At 40.0% G+C, this 16,882-nt stretch overlaps 1 protein-coding gene across 1 annotated transcript in view; it reads right to left on the bottom strand.

Moving 5' to 3' along the window:
- LOC139446092 (uncharacterized) overlaps nucleotides 1-14,396 on the bottom strand; it is a 32,969-nt gene extending 18,573 nt beyond the window's left edge. Inside the window, exons 1-2 of the mRNA XM_071227371.1 lie at nucleotides 14,165-14,396; nucleotides 73-194 (exon numbers count right to left, since the gene is read on the bottom strand). Coding sequence (XP_071083472.1) covers nucleotides 73-194; nucleotides 14,165-14,295 — 253 coding nt within the window. The 5' untranslated portion in view covers nucleotides 14,296-14,396. The remainder of the gene's footprint in view (nucleotides 1-72; nucleotides 195-14,164) is intronic.
- Nucleotides 14,397-16,882: the final 2,486 nt, after the last annotated feature.

Genomic DNA, 16,882 nt, shown 5'->3' with positions numbered 1-16,882 from the left:
TTCTGAAGGATCTTGCCTAACCGAGACACTCGTTGACTTTAACTTTTGCAGAGGCATTCGAAGACAACTTACCTAAATGCTCCCATGACTTGTCAGCGTCCATTGACATGATAATTTCTCTTGTAACGCTATAGGGAATCTCGTAGAGACACTTCCCCTGCGCCATGTCTATGGTGGCTTGACACGTCCTTGACCTTGGATGAAAATAAAACAAAATGTGAGTGGCTGGGGCTTCCCCTCGACGTCACGACATGAATATTCATAAAGCTAACTTCCGGGTTCATCACACTGGAATCGTTGAGCGAGATCGTGTAATGTGCGCATATAAGAAAAAGGGATGATGAATGTACCTTACGTCGCAGTCGTCGTTATGGTAACATACTAACTGGGCACTATTAGACATACAGTCTAACGACAGAGGGCTTTGTTTTATATTACCTACATATAATGTAATAGATGTGCGTCTATATCAGTTTGGCCTCAAACGCAATTTTAGCATCCATATCAGATGACATAGATTTCTTTGAAAGCAGGAGCCACTACTTGGAAATTATGTGAAAGGATGTTTGTTTGTTTGTAAAAAAAACAAAACATTTCCGGTTATTTGCTTTGTGTTATAAAAAAACGTTTATGTTGGGGTTTATTTGTTATGTTGATGATTCAGAACTATATTGGATGAATTAAGTACGTTGTATATTTTCACTAAAGCGGTTTCTATGAATGTTAGAGTGTCAGTGTGTGCAGCACCTCCGACACAGTGTTTCGGGAAAGGAGTGGAGCATTTTGCTATTTGGAACTTCGCGCTTTGCAATGATGCAATTTAGTTGTAATATTTCACCAATATTATAAATTGTGTTGACATACATGTATATTCATTAATGAATCCGACCACCTACAAAATTCCTGAATATAAAAAATGTTTTAAATCAGAACGTTTAAAAAAGGTGCGTGTGTGCGTGCGTGAGCGTGCGTGAGCGTGCGTGCGCGCGCGAGCGTGCGTGTTTGTGTGTGTCTGTGTGTGCGCGCGGTGCGTGCGTGCGTGGGTGTGTGTGTGTGTGCGTGCTTGTGTGTGTGTGTGTGTTATCCAATAACACATATAATATGAAACTTTTAAGATTCCTTTAGTACACACAAGTACACCTAGCACAAATAAAACTAACTATTTAGGTAAACAAGTCATATGTCGCTACCGTAACAACTACCGTTTTATCAGGCAGCAAAGTAAATTTACTTACTGTTAGGGTCGCGAAAGTGTCTGACAGTTTGTACAGTCACATACCTGCTTAAACGCCCAAAGCTCCGCTTACTTGCAAGTCACTGCAGCTGACATACATAGAATGTTCCACCCTATCAAAGGTGATCGGTAACACCAATGTTATATTATCATATCCCTTGTGATATTACCATAATTCTCACTCGGAAATGATCACTCTCGTTTAAGGATGTCGTGACGAGGAATCTTGTCAGTTCATGACTGAGTGAGTTGGGTTTAACGCCGCTTTTAACGGCATTACAGTTACATTGTGGCGTGTCAGCTTAATGTGGGAGGAAAGCCCGAAGTGATGCAGGTCTCAGACGTTTACCACTTCGGCGAAACCCACGAGTACGGGTATGGTGACAAACCTAGAAACACAATCGGGGCGAACCTGGATTCGAACCCACAATCATAGGTTTCTGGCGTGCCCAAGGGACGCAACTCTGCACAACGAATCGGGGCACCTTAGATGACTGGGCCACCCGTGCCCCCTTGTAAGTTCATGGCCGAGCCACGGTACTGTCACATGTATTAGCTGTGGGAGACTTAACGCCCGGCCAAATGCAAGGGGAAACTGATAACACGCATGCACATTGCCTCAATGACAAGTGATAAGTTTATACAGATTATATAATGTAGAGTAATAAGTGATAAGTGTTGATAAACTTCCGTGTGTATTAATATTACATCTAACGGAACAACCGTCATTTGGATTTTTTTATGGCACTTATATACATATATATAAAAGTGACAATCAAATATCAAATATTACACGAGCGGAAATCTAACGGAACACACCTCATTTGGATTTTTTAATGGCACTTAATTATTTTTATTATCTATATAAAGACAATGTCAACTCATGTCAAGTCCTGTAGTGTCATTTTAAGTCATAGAAACACTACCAACTATACTGACTAACTTCAACACACGGGTATATATCCATAGCGCAATTCAAACAGACAAAATAAATGACAATTTGTGTTGATTCAGAAGTGAGTGAGTGAATGAGTCACAGACTGTCAGCAATTGTACGTGCATTTGGGCGGTCTGTAAGTTCGTTTGCTTGTTGTTTTACGCCGCATTCAATAGTGTAACATAAAGTTTAAAGTGTTCACTCTTCACGACGTCGACACCGGTTCGATTCCAAACACGGGTGCAATGGGTGACGCCCATTTGTTGTTTGTTCGTTTGGCAGGAACATCCTTTAGGGACAAGTCATTCAACAGTTTTGTACTTGTTGTCACTCAAATTTCAGCTATATAACTTCAGTACTGGCCTTCATACTATCAGTGGCGGTCGGGTAGCCTAGTGGTTAAAGCTCGTCACGCCGAAGACCCGGGTTCGATTCCCGACATGGGCACAATGTGTGAAGCCCATTTCTGGTGCCCCCCGGCGTGATATTGCTGGAATATTGCTAAAAGCGGCGTAAAACCATTCTCACTCACTCCATACTATCAGGGCTACCACTGTTAAGTGTTGGCTTCTATTGTCTATTGCTTAACACATATCATCGCCAATCATCTGTTAGATCACCTTGTTAGTTTCTACCCTTTGTTATTTTCCATCTTTTGTTATCTTATTAATTTTGTTGTCCTTACATGTACATTTATATGCTCTCTGCCTCATAGCATTCATTCACCTGATGAAGGAGTAAGCATATACTCCGAATGTTGTGTACCTCAAAAAAAAGAAGTTGACATCCATAAAATCTGTTCCTTATGTGTATCACTTCTAAATGCCTTTCAAAGACCCTATATAACGTCGGCCTGTAAATAATCGTGTCTAGATTAGACAATCCAGTGACTGATATTGAGTAGCGCCCCACTCCGCCGGGGTACGATAACGCACATTGTACCATGAATTTGGAAATTACTCGATTCTGATTGGTCAATCAGTGGTTGTCAATTAAGAAATGAATTTCACATTGTGGTGGTTCACTGGAATATGAACGCTTTGAACCGTGGATGTTTCAATCATATATAAAATAGCTACGCGATAAACTCGCAAAGAACAATGAAAAATGAAGTGTGGTTTATTTCACGATAAAACATTGTTCTATCGTGACGTTATGCCTGGAGATTCGAACATGCATGCGCTCGCAACTTGATGACGTCGTAAATTGGACGACGTCATTTTTTGGAGGGAAGTGTCTTTGGTTGGTTGGTAGGTTGGTTGTTTAACGCCGCACTCAGCAATATTCCAGCTATATGACGGCGGTCTGTCAACCAAGTCAGCGAGCCTGACCATCCGATCCCGTTAGTCGCCTTTTACGACAAGCATAGTCACCTTTTACGGCAAGCATGGCTTGCTGAAGACCTGTTCCTTCGCGGAATCTTCACGGGTGTCTAGAGTGAGTTGTTCCCCATAGATGTAGCTGGACAACGCAAATGAACGCAATGGCAGAGAAATCGCACCCTAAATTTGGTGAATTATGACAAATGGTATTAGGAGAAAATGTGCAGATAATCAACGTGATAATTGTGAAAATACATTTATTTATTTGTGATAACGGTATTCATCATTATTTTAATACGGGTAAATGTTTTAAGAGCTTGTAAATTTATCAACATCCTTAAAGAGGCTGTACAAAATGTTAATATGTCATATAAGAAATAAACGACTGTGGTCTTTCATCGTACAATAAAACATACAATATTCAAAGAATGTGTGGTAATACATTTCGTTCTGAAAACATGATGGCAATCTACAAAGAGACTATATTTTAGTTTTGGTAACAACAGAGAGCTTGGAATTTGGCACTTTTCTATATACGACTGTGACGTCTTTTGCGTCATAATGGTGACGTGCGGTGTAGAACGAAAGCTTTGCATAGCTTACTTAGTGTCCTTTTGGGGATGCCCACCTCATGTTATACCAAGTGGCCGTGCTCTCAGTGCCTGTTATATGTTCGAGTAAAGTACTACGGTGTAAACAAACTGCTTGAGCATATACAGCGCCATATTTTGTTAAAGGCTGTTGTCGGTGATTCCGTAATTCAGATCGACAAACACTCAAAACACTGGACTGAACCTATGCCGCTTCACTTAATATATTTGCGAACATCAAAGAGTTCGCGTTTCATTTAGTCATGGTAGAATGGAGATAAACATATTGTATTTTCAATGTAGAGCTAGGTTACCATTAGATTTAACCGCGCTTATCTACCTAAATCAACAAAATCGCCCCATACAAGTATAGGTGACTGTGAACGTGTTCTAACCCGCACGTGCTGGCTTGCACTGGTCTTTGCGGCAGTAGTTATTAGTTTTAATCATCATTTCTATATTATATTTAAAATAATGACAAGTTATCCCCATGAAAGGGGACTGTCGGCTTATGTAAACTTGCCTGTTTCCAGGATAGAATTACTATACTCCCATGGACTTCCAATTCAGCACAGGGGGGCACGGGTGGCCCAGTCGTCTAAGGTGCCGCGATTCGCTGTGCAGAGTTGCGTACCTTGGGCACTCCAGAAATCTATGATTGTGGATTCGAATCCCGGTTCGCCCCGATTGCGTTAACCCCAACTCCCTCACTTACTCATTCAATTTAGTACAGCCTTGGAGAAAGGTTAGGTGTAACTGGTGCATACGATATCAGTTCCTATAATTACAGCTGAATTTTGTGGGTGGTTATCGAGTTGGGTATCTACACCAAGACTTTGAAAAAAAATGTATTTCATGAAAACATAAAACATATAAGAGCAAGTCTAGCCAGCTCTATTCCCCAGTCCATGAAATCAGCATCAGGCAAAAATGGTATGGAGGGGAAAAGGTATTCCGGAATGACATATTTCATAGACTACAAGTGTATGTTTTTTTGGGTGTCTACCCGATGTTGAACAGCACATGTGTGGCTAAACATGGCTATGGGGGACCCGACATTTATTATTCTTACAGACCGCCTCCGTGGTCTAGTGGTAGAGCGTCCGCCCGGAGAGCGGAAGGTCCGGGGTTCGATCCCCGCCCGCGTCATACCAAAAGACGTTAAAAGATGGTACTTGTTGTTACACTGGCTCGGAGTCAATGTCTGAGTGGGGTATTCATGTTAAACTGCGGCATGGTATCTCAGTGAGCTAGCACTATGATTCGGCATCAGTCCGGACTAGTACAAGCAGGCACACACACACACACACACACACACACACACACACACGTGCATCCATCCTATATGAGTGCAAAAATCTTGGACGCGACAACGTTTAACCCCATTTCACCTCACTTCACCTCACCTATTATTCCGTGGTTAAAGCGTTCGCGTGTCACACCGAAGACCCGGGCTCTATTCCCCACAAGGGTACAATGTTTGAAGCCGTGATGTTGCTGGAATAATGCTATAGCGGCGTAAAACAATACTCACTCGCATACTCCTTCAGAACACACAAAGAAGGAACCAAACAGTGTTCTTTCAAGACATCCTGGGACCAGTCTGGTTTTTGGGGGGACTAAAATCTGAGAACAAATAATCTTTTACCATATTTTTATGAATTTATTATTTTTGTTCGCAAAAACTTTGCATGTGGAGGTTAAATTGCTTTAATCGCGCCTCAGTGTAAATAGGTTAGCAAATGGGAGACAACACCATGAGATCAAAGTGGTTGATTTCAGCTGCATACGTTACTTTGAGCATCGGCTTTCTTTCCGCTTTATACCAGTACTGCGATACTGTTGAAAGACTCACTTACTCACTACAATGTATCTGTGTAGGTTTCCTCGTACACATGACTGAAATATATTGGAAAACAATTCTTTAAGCATCTTAATTACATTAAGATTCAACGTTTTTACAACCGTAAGATGCCATAAGACATTATCTACTTCCTTGCCAAAACGATTTGACCCTTTGGTTGGATTTCATAAGGTGGTCTAATAACGGGTCTATGGTTAATATCCATAACCAAACATATGGTGACTATTGGAATCTTGTCTTGTCAGTGAAGAAAAAGATGATTTTGAAGTTATCAATTATTAATTATTAACATTTTAATATATTCCGAAAATGTTTTTTGTTACGCTACTATTTACCGAAGTATATCAAGTCACCATTGCATCGAAACAACATCCCCTGATGCGCCTATCATCGTGGTATTGGACTAGACTGAAATACTTTGAAACGGCCGCGATGCTTCCGCCCAACATCTCGAAGCCGTTCTGTCTGTTTGTTAGTTTGTTTTTTGACGCCACAATATGCAATAGTCCAGCTATATGATGGCGGTCTACATATTATCGAGTCTAGACCAGACAATCTTGTGATTGACATCATGAGCATCGATCTACACAATTGGGATAAGATGACATGCATCAACCATGAAGTCAGCGAGCCTGACCACCCGATCCCGTTAGTCGCCCCTATCCACAAGCATCGTCGCCTCTTACAGTGCATCGTGAAGCTGTTCCTAAAGGATGAGGTATAGTATAAAGGATGGGCCTTGAAAAAATCTAAGTTGTCTAAGTTATGGAAAACTTGGAAATGTTGTGTAAATAGTCAGATATGTTAAAAAAAGCTGACAAGCTTTTAACTAGTGACATGTGTATGGATACACGTTTTGCAAGAAAATAAGCGAAAGGGCAATTATTTTCGATGAGGTAACGCCAAAATGTATCAACAAAGCTGATTTAAGAAGTTTTCGGGAAGACTTTTGTTATCTTTGAACTAAGAGCCAGTCCTTGACCTAGAAGATATGTTTACCGCAGGCTTGTATCCTTTTCTTCTTCAAAGTTAATCAGATTGGGTCAAAGACTTGTTCATGTTTAAGTATTTAAAAACGCTCCCCCGAAAACCCCTGAAATCAGTTTTATATACGTTTTGGTTTAACCTGTATATTTATTGTTGTCCTTAGTCCAAAACACTCAAGTGTTAAAATGATTAAATATAATTCTTATACGAACACGTGTGATATGGCGTCACTGACACCGATTTCTAAATAATTTGCCCATTTCCTAAATTGTTATACAGCATCTGTGGGTTAAATAGGGTTCTATAGGGGCCATATCATAGCTCGTATTTTGTGCCCCCCCCCCCCCCCCCCCCCACCCCCACCCCCCCCCCACACACACACACACCGCCCGCTACCAAACGCGGTGACCAAAATGTAGCGGGCACATTAGGGGACTCCCCTAGAATTTCCCTCAGTCCTAAATAGGTAAATCCATACGCGAATGCTTGTCATGTTCTGATGAAGAATTCCATGACTTATAAACATCAATGTGTATAATTATACTTACTTAGAGTACTTGACTCATCGTTCTGACGGCGTGCTGCTTAACCAGTGTGTGAATATTCGAAGTAACGATTAGTGAAAGACATATTTCATGTTGGCGTATGGTGTTGTGTATCACGTCTCGACAGGAAGTGTGACTAATGTTGGTCCAAAGTTCAGAGCGTAGAATATTAAAGGAACAGCCTCGCTGATGTTATTTTATATTCAAACAGGATCAATATCAAATACCATAAAACCGGTCACTCTATTAGATAAATGTGTTATTTCCGATAAACATCCTTTGTTGAATCATCAAATGGTTCCATGGTGAGCGAGTTTAAAGAGGACATCGTTGTGGTTGTTATTTTTGTCAAAGTTGAAATATTCATGAGTGATGCATACTATTTAACACAAATAGAATACTTAACGAGCCTGGAAAACCCATTATCATAATCAGAGACGGGTGTCCCTCTTTTTTCTTCATGACATACCTTATGGGATCCATACAAACATTTCCAAACAGATTATCCAAACTGTCCCTATGTCATATATGGCGGTTTGGAGGCATAACGTCTTCTTCCTGTGTCCTTTTCCCTGATAGACCACAGAAAATAAATTTCTCGTTTCTCATCACATGTTTAATATTTTGTATCTTTTATCATGTTATTTTCGCAATTGTTATTTTTATTGAAATGAAACACAATTTCATTATATTTTTGCCAGTTTGTCATGGGTGTAAAATTCCGAAGTTTATAAGAAACAACAACGTATTATTGGACAGTTGTTTTACCTTTGTCTTTGATTTACTGTGTTAGCTGTGTTTTTACCTATATTAACCTTTTTTTACATTTGCCTTTCTTGACTAACTTGGTATGCTTTGTTTTACGTTTAGTCTTCCTTGTCTTTGTTTTACCTTTGGCTTTGTTTTACTGTGTTAGCTGTGTTTTTACCTATATTAACCTTTTTTTACATTTGCCTTTCTTGACTAACTTGGTATGCTTTGTTTTACGTTTAGTCTTCCTTGTCTTTGTTTTACCTTTGTCTTTGATTTACTGTGTTAGCTTTGTTTTTACCTATATTAACCTTTTTTTACATTTGCCTTTCTTGACTAACTTGGTATGCTTTGTTTTACGTTTAGTCTTCCTTGTCTTTGTTTTACCTTTGGCTTTGTTTTACTGTGTTAGCTTTGTTTTTACCTATATTAACCTTTTTTTACATTTGCCTTTCTTGACTAACTTGGTATGCTTTGTTTTACGTTTAGTCTTCCTTGTCTTTGTTTTACCTTTGGCTTTGTTTTACTGTGTTAGCTTTGTTTTTAAATTAGCCTTTGTTCTATTTTTGTCTTTGGTTTACTTTTGTCATTGTTTTACTTGGTTAGCTTTGTTTTACATTTGTCTTTGTTTTACTTGGTTAGCTTTGTTTTACATTTGTCTTTGTTGTACTGTTGTCTGTGTATAACTTTTTTGTCTTTATTTTACTCGGTTAGCTTTGGTTTACTTTTGTCCTTGTTTTTCTTGGTTAGCTTTGGTTTACTTTTGTCCTTGTTTTTCTTGGTTAGCTTTGTTTTACATTTGTCTTTGTTTTTCTTGGTTAGCTTTGGTTTACTTTTGTCTTTGTTTTTCTTGGTTAGCTTTGTTTTACTTTTGTCCTTGTTTTTCTTGGTTAGCTTTGTTTTACTTTTGTCCTTGTTTTTCTTGGTTAGCTTTGGTTTACTTTTGTCCTTGTTTTTCTTGGTTAGCTTTGGTTTACTTTTGTCTTTGTTTTTCTTGGTTAGCTTTGTTTTACTTTTGTCCTTGTTTTTCTTGGTTAGCTTTGTTTTACTTTTGTCTTTGTTTTTCTTGGTTAGCTTTGTTTTACTTTTGTCTTTGTTTTACTTGATTAGCACGGTTAACACAGCTCACCTGGAGAAACTCGCGCTTGGATGGAAACTGAAATAACGGACGTATACACACTAAGGCGGAAAGGATTTTATCTGTAGACTTAGCACCCTTTATCCACCTGTCTAACGGAAAGAAACATAGCCTATGTACATGTGCGTATAACGACGTTAAGAGGCACGGGAAACGATAACGCAGGGTTATTGTGCTGATTTCGAAAGTTACAGCACGCAGGGAGTAATCTGTTTGATAAACACCAATCTTTTAATCTTTGTCATTAAATGTGTTGGCATGAGTGAATGAGTTATATCACGGCGTGCCAGCTTGATGTGGGAGGAAAGCCCGAAGTGATGCAGGTCTCAGACGTTTACCACTTCGGCGAAACCCACGAGCACGGGTATGGTCCTGACAAACCTAGAAACATAATCAAGGCGAACCGGGATTCGAACCCACAATCATAGGTTTCTGGCGTGACCAAGGGACGCAACTCTGCATAGCGAATTGCGGCGCCTTAGACGACTGGGCCACCCGTGCCCCTTAGTATTGTCATGAAGCTTTGACTATAAAAGAATTGCCCCGCTCGCGTTATAAGCGTAGTGATGTGCATATTCTATAAAATAAACTGCCCGGTAAAAGAAAGTAAACTCTTGGAAATTGGATTTGATCGAAAAATTGGAATACCTAATTCAAGAGTGAATGAATCTTGAAAACTCTTGTATTGTAGTATATTTAATTTATGTGTGCATACCACATCTGCATTAGGCGTATCTGCTCAGTCACATTACGCTACAACTTTGTCACGTGACATTGCTCCAACATACAACTAATTACCTTATACATTTTTTTGTGCAGTGGAATGATTCACTCTGACTTCGACAAAACATTAAGCAGGGTGTAAGGATATATATATCAGTCAGCTGACACATAGAAACAACTTCTCAGCTTACAGATCAGATACAGACCATGACCGCATACAGAGACGAGTCCTATTGAAGAGATCACCTTCAGCAAGCACTTACTGTGCTCCTCAACCCCTCCATGTTCAAGAGAGATGTCAGGGAGACCACAATGTATGTCCTTATGTACAGCAATACCATGATTTCCCACTAAAATGAGTAAAGGCAACATAACTTGTGTTAACGCTTAGTCTTTACTCAAATTGATGCCTCTGTTGTCTAGTGATAGAGCGTTGGCCCGGAGAGCGGAAGGTACAGGGTTCGTTCCCCGGCCGCGTCATATCGAAAGACGTGAAAAGATGGTACTTGTTGTTACCTTGCCTGGCGCTCGGCATTAAGGGGCTAAACAAGGACTGGTCGGTTTGGAGTCAGAATACTGTGACTGCGTGGTGTATTCATGTTAAACTGTGTCATGGTGTCACAGTGGACTAGCACCATACAATCGGCATTAGTCCGAAATAGAACAAGCAGCCACACACATACGTACATGCACATATTATACAGAAGTGCAATAATCCCGGGCGCGACGTTAAACCCCATTTCGCCTCACACTTACCTCAGATTGGTAATTGGCTTACTTTAACTCCGATTATTGTTTACATTTAGCTTCTAAGGGTATACTCTGATATTTAGTTTAATTAGTCTCCACTTTGTTCGCACAGCAAGTGGGCGTATGACTAATATGGGTATCACCCGCACGACGTGCTTCACTTCGCGTCTATATAGAGCACATGACAAAGATAAGCAATCACGCCGACTCGTCTCGTAACAGGATGTTACATTGTAAACGTGTCGTAATTATTCATTTATCCCTTGTCATTAGCATGAGACAAGATAAGATAATGTAATATTTACAACGCGTTCAAAAAGGTGTTTTTTTCGTCGGTGAAAATCCCCGATGAGCGAAAGGCTGATTTTGTTTCTCTCTTCCTATTTGATAAATATTTGATTTGTGGTGAGAGAGAGAGGTAGCGATACTGCGAGAGAGGCGAGGGGGGGGGGGGGGGGGGGGGGGGTCTGGGGGGTAGAGAGATTGGGAAAGGTAGAGGGACTTGGAGAGAGAGAGGAGGACAGGGAGGTGACTAGAGGGAGAGAGGGGGAAGGTAGAGGAAGGAGAAAGAGAGAAGGAGGTAGGTAGGTTGGTAGTATTGAAGGTCATTTGTGTGTGTGTGTGTGTGTGTGTGAGTGAGTGAGTGTGTGTGTGTCTCTTGAAGCAGTGAAACATGGTATGTCTTGAAGCAGTGAAAAACATGGTATGTCTTGCTTGAAGCAGTGAATCATGGTATGTCTTGCTTGAGGCAGTGAAACATGGTATGTCTTGAACCAGTGAAACATGGTATGTCTTGCTTGAAGCAGTGAAACATGGTATGTCTTGAACCAGTGAAACATGGTATGTCTTGAACCAATGAAACATGGTATGTCTTGAACCAATGAAACATGGTATGTCTTGAACCAATGAAACATGGTATGTCTTGAAGCAGTGAAACATGGTATGTCTTGAACCAATGAAACATGGTATGTCTTGAACCAGTGAAACATGGTATGTCTTGAACCAGTGAAACATGGTATGTCTTGAAGCAGAGACTGAAAAATTGTTCAACAAACCATGATTGAGGTTGTACGAGTGTAAATATTTATGGAAGGAGTATGGTATTACACTAGATCAGTCAGCTCACATGCAGGTCAGATGCATTAAGATCTCAGCATCATCAACATTAATCACCGGTAGCTTCTACCACCCATACAGGAACACCCGATATTGTCTGAACACGTCGGGTCATTATGAATGGACTAGTTTCAGTCGTGACGTTAGTGACCTACTGCCTGCGACCGTACCCAGACAGTTAGATCAGTTAACGCCTGTCACACGCGGAAATTAGGACTCTGTGTGGCACATCATCATTAAAGTAAACACATTATCATTGTCGCTTCGACCAAACAACTATTGCTTCAAACAAGAAATTCAAAATTGCAGTTGGAAATGATTTAGACATTACAAATACAAATATCCATTTAAGTATAAAATAAATGAAATACATCTTGCTTGTTTGCTAAAGTAATTCAGTAAAATACACATATCGTTTATATTGTCAATGCCTCCCCTGACGATCCGGGTTAGAATCGGTCCACAGCAACCCATACTTGCTGTAAAAGGCATGTCGTAAGAGGCGACTAATGGGATCGGGTGGTCAAACTCTCTGACTAGGTTGATCCATGTCTTTCGTTTCCCAATTGCGTGGATCGTGACGTCAATCACTGGATTGTCTGGTCCAGACTCGATTACATAAAGGCCGCCGTCATAAAGCTGGAATATTGCTGAGTGCGGTGTGAAACAACAAGCAAATAGACACACATTGCCAAAACGAAACTACATACACGCAATATCATTAAACCTACATTATACAGAAACGAGAAACAGGAATATGCTTCTTTCAACAATAAGCAATATCTTTCTGGGCCTGATTTATAAACGCGTCAGTTTTTATGAATTTCGACTCTGATGTGTGTGAAATGACCTTTTCATAATTATATTTTTAGGCCAAATATACTGAACAAAAATATTAAGGATCGTGAATATTTTGGGGATATTGTTTGTGGTGAAGACCGAACACACAATTTCATAAATAATATCCTCGAAAATAATCATGATCCCGACATTTTTATGTTAGTATATATGTAAACGTGGGCATTTTCTTTTGAATAATTGATCGCATCATTCTTTAAATGGGTATTCTGAAGTTCGTAAAGGTGGGGTGGGTTGATAAATGACTGAAACTAATAAACGTTGAGTAACTTATACAGCACCGAAGGGAAACAAGGAAATCAAAAATATCCTTGGGAGGGTCATCATGAAGTCATATTCCGGCATTCTTGTAGCAGATGCTTGACTGGCGCAGACTTCATTATATTAAAATAGCATTTAAAATAATGTCTCAAATACTAGTAACCTTAACTAAGCCAACAAAACAAAACAAAATGCAACAAATTAAAAACAAAATGCTGTTCCCGAAAAAATATATAATATAGGTTTCCATGGTGTTTTTTGCATTCCGAACTATAGGAAAGAGGAAAAGAATACATTTCGAATCTTATACATTATTTTATATATTCACATTGGAAACAAGGACAGGATCCAGTATGAGTACACGCCGTTTTGCAAAATAGAATTGTCATGACATATTTATACATGATGGGTTTTTCTAAATCTACCGGTACACTGCACAATCAACTACGGTTATAACGAACTCAAAGGGACTACTAATTTTAGTTCGTTATAACCGTAGTTCGTTATAAGTACATATACAGCATGACTACAGCAAATGGTCGGGACCAAAAAATGAGTTCGTTATATCCTTCAGTTCGTTATAAGCGTGTTCGTTATAACCGTAGTTTACTGTATTATTGCTTATACTCAAGCAAAACACTGTGCAAAACATTTTCACTCCTTTTCAACATGACATTTACATTCAAACCACACTGTAATGGATATGTGAGCTACATTCAGCCATGCTGGAGTGCATCAACTTACAACTGAAACAATTTATAAAGAAAGAATACTAACGCCTGGCTATTAGATCATCAAGCATATCTGTGAGCAAATATAACACTTTCTTACACTGGTTAACCCCTCTTTCCGGTCGGGTAGCCCAGTGGTTAAAGCGTTCACTCGTCACGCCGAAGACCCGGGTTCTGTTCCCGACATGGGCACAATATAATACCCATTTCTGGTGTCCCCCGCCGTGATATTGCTGGAATATTGCTAAAAGCGGGGTAAAACCATACTCACTCAACATTCACTCACTTTAGATATGAAAATGGTATTATTTGGAAACCGACATATTTTTAAACACATATTATATAGATAATGTATTACCTGTCATCGTCTTCTGCACAGCCTGTGATGTTAAATCCGTAATCTCCGGGTACAGGCTCTGTCATCTCAACTGTGCAGCTATCCCCATCCACGTACATAGAGGCTGGCTGCAAACAACCCTCGATAATCATTACTTGGGAAATATTAAAAGAATCCCCCGTGAATTACATGGGCGCTCTCACTCAGTGTGAAACTAGCCCAACTGGGTGAGATGACACATTCCGTTTGAGGAAAACTCGGCGTACTACAGGGTTTTATATTCCGTGCTACTATGTTATGTATAAGCGCGCAGTACTGGAGTGCGCGCGGTCTCGCTCTGTTGATTGGTTGAATGATGAATCAAGGCCTAACTTGTTTCCGCCTTCCTGGAATGACACTATTATAGACTATAGGTCTACTGTTGATGTACAGTGTTTGCGTGAGGATCAGTAGTATAAAGCCAAGTATGGTAAGCCACATTTAGGTCACACTGGTTTTAAGCGATAGTACTGTATTCTCCCTTTGGTGGAAGCTGCCCAACGCGAATAAATGTGAGATAATTGGCAGTGAAAACGATGTTTTCATCTCTTGATCTATCATAATCACACACAGTCTTAAAGTATATCTACTGCCAGTATTATGGCTGCAACTACTACCACCACCACCACTACTACTACTACTACTACTACTACTACTACTACTACTGCTGCTGCTGCTACTACTACTACTGCTACTACTACCACCAGCGTCACACCGTCAATGACACTACTACTACTACTACTACTACTGCTACTACTACTGCTACTACTACTACTACTACTACTACTACCAATACTACTACTGCTACTACTACTACTACTACTACTACTACTGATGCTACTACTACTACTGCTACTACTACCACCAGCGTCACCAACACTACAACCACTACTATTACTACTCCTCCTACTACTACTACCACCACCGTCACACCGACAATGACACTACTACTACTACTACTTCTACTACTACTACTACTACTACTACTACTGCTACTACTACTGCTACTACTACCACCAGCGTCACCAACACAACAACCACTACTATTACTACTCCTACTACTACTACTACTACCACCACCGTCACACCGTCAACAACACTACTTCACTACTACTACTACTACCACTACTACTACTACTACTGCTACTACTACTACTACTACTACTGCTGCTGCTGCTGCTACTACTACTACTGCTACTACTACCACCAGCGTCACCAACACTACAACCACTACTATTACTACTCCTCCTACTACTACTACCACCACCGTCACACCGTCAATGACACTACTACTACTACTACTTCTACTACTACTACTACTACTACTGCTACTACTACCACCAGCGTCACCAACACTACAACCACTACTATTACTACTCCTACTACTACTACTACCACCCTCGTCACCCCGTCAACAACACTACTTCACTACTACTACTACTACTACTACTACTACTACTACTACTACTACTACTACTACTACTACCATCACCAACACTACTAACACGTGGTACCTGAAGTTATGACAATTGACACCGGACAATATGCACCGGTGCCACTTCCTATTCAACAAGTCCAAGATGCGTGTTTCGTCCGAGGTGGATGTGCAAACCGGTACAATAACCAGTACAATAACCAGTACAATAACCAGTACATTAACCAGTACATTAACCAGTACAATAAGCGGTACAATAAGCGGTACAATAACCAGTACAATAACCAGTACAATAACCGGTACAATAACCAGTACAATAACCAGTACAATAACCAGTACAATAACCAGTTCAATAACCGGTACAATAACCAGTACAATAACCAGTACAATTACCAGTACAATAACCAGTTCAATAACCGGTACAATAACCAGTACAATAACCAGTACAATAACCAGTACAATAACCGGTACAATGACCAGTACAATAACCGGTACAATAACCAGTACAATAACCGGTACAATAACCAGTACAATAACCGGTACAATAACCAGTACAATAACCGGTACAATAACCAGTAAAATAAGCAGTACAATAACCGGTACAATAACCAGTACAATAACCGGTACAATAACCAGTACAATAACCAGTACAATAACCGGTACAATAACGGGTACAATAACCAGTACAATAACCGGTACAATAACGGGTACAATCACCAGCACAATCACCAGTACAATAACCAGTACAATAACCAGTACAATAACCGGTACAATAACCAGTACAATAACCAGTACAATAACCGGTACAATAACCAGTACAATAACCGGTACAATAACCAGTACAATAACCAGTACAATAACCAGTACAATAACCGGTACAATAACCAGTACAATAACCAGTACAATAACCAGTACAATAACCGGTACAATAACGGGTACAATAACCAGTACAATCACCAGTACAATAACCGGTACAATAACCGGTGCAATAAGCGGTACATTAACCGGTACAATAAGCGGTACAATAAGCGGTACAATAACCAGTACAATAACCGGTACAATAACCAGTACAATAACCGGTACAATAAGCGGTACAATAAGCGGTACAATGACCGGTACAATAACCCGCGGTTGTATTAACGAATACAAATATGTGTGTACGTATCGCCCTGTTGCAACCTTCCTACTGTGAGTGAACATTTAAAGTCACATCAAGTGTCAGCCATTTCATGACTTATTGTACAACGTTACCTCTCCACAATTAA

The sequence above is a fragment of the Haliotis cracherodii genome, unplaced genomic scaffold, assembly GCF_022045235.1.
Source record: "Haliotis cracherodii isolate W230 unplaced genomic scaffold, xgHalCrac1.p SCAF_6, whole genome shotgun sequence".
In the NCBI taxonomy this organism is placed as follows: domain Eukaryota; kingdom Metazoa; phylum Mollusca; class Gastropoda; order Lepetellida; family Haliotidae; genus Haliotis; species Haliotis cracherodii.
This window is presented reverse-complemented; position numbering and strand designations above follow the sequence as displayed.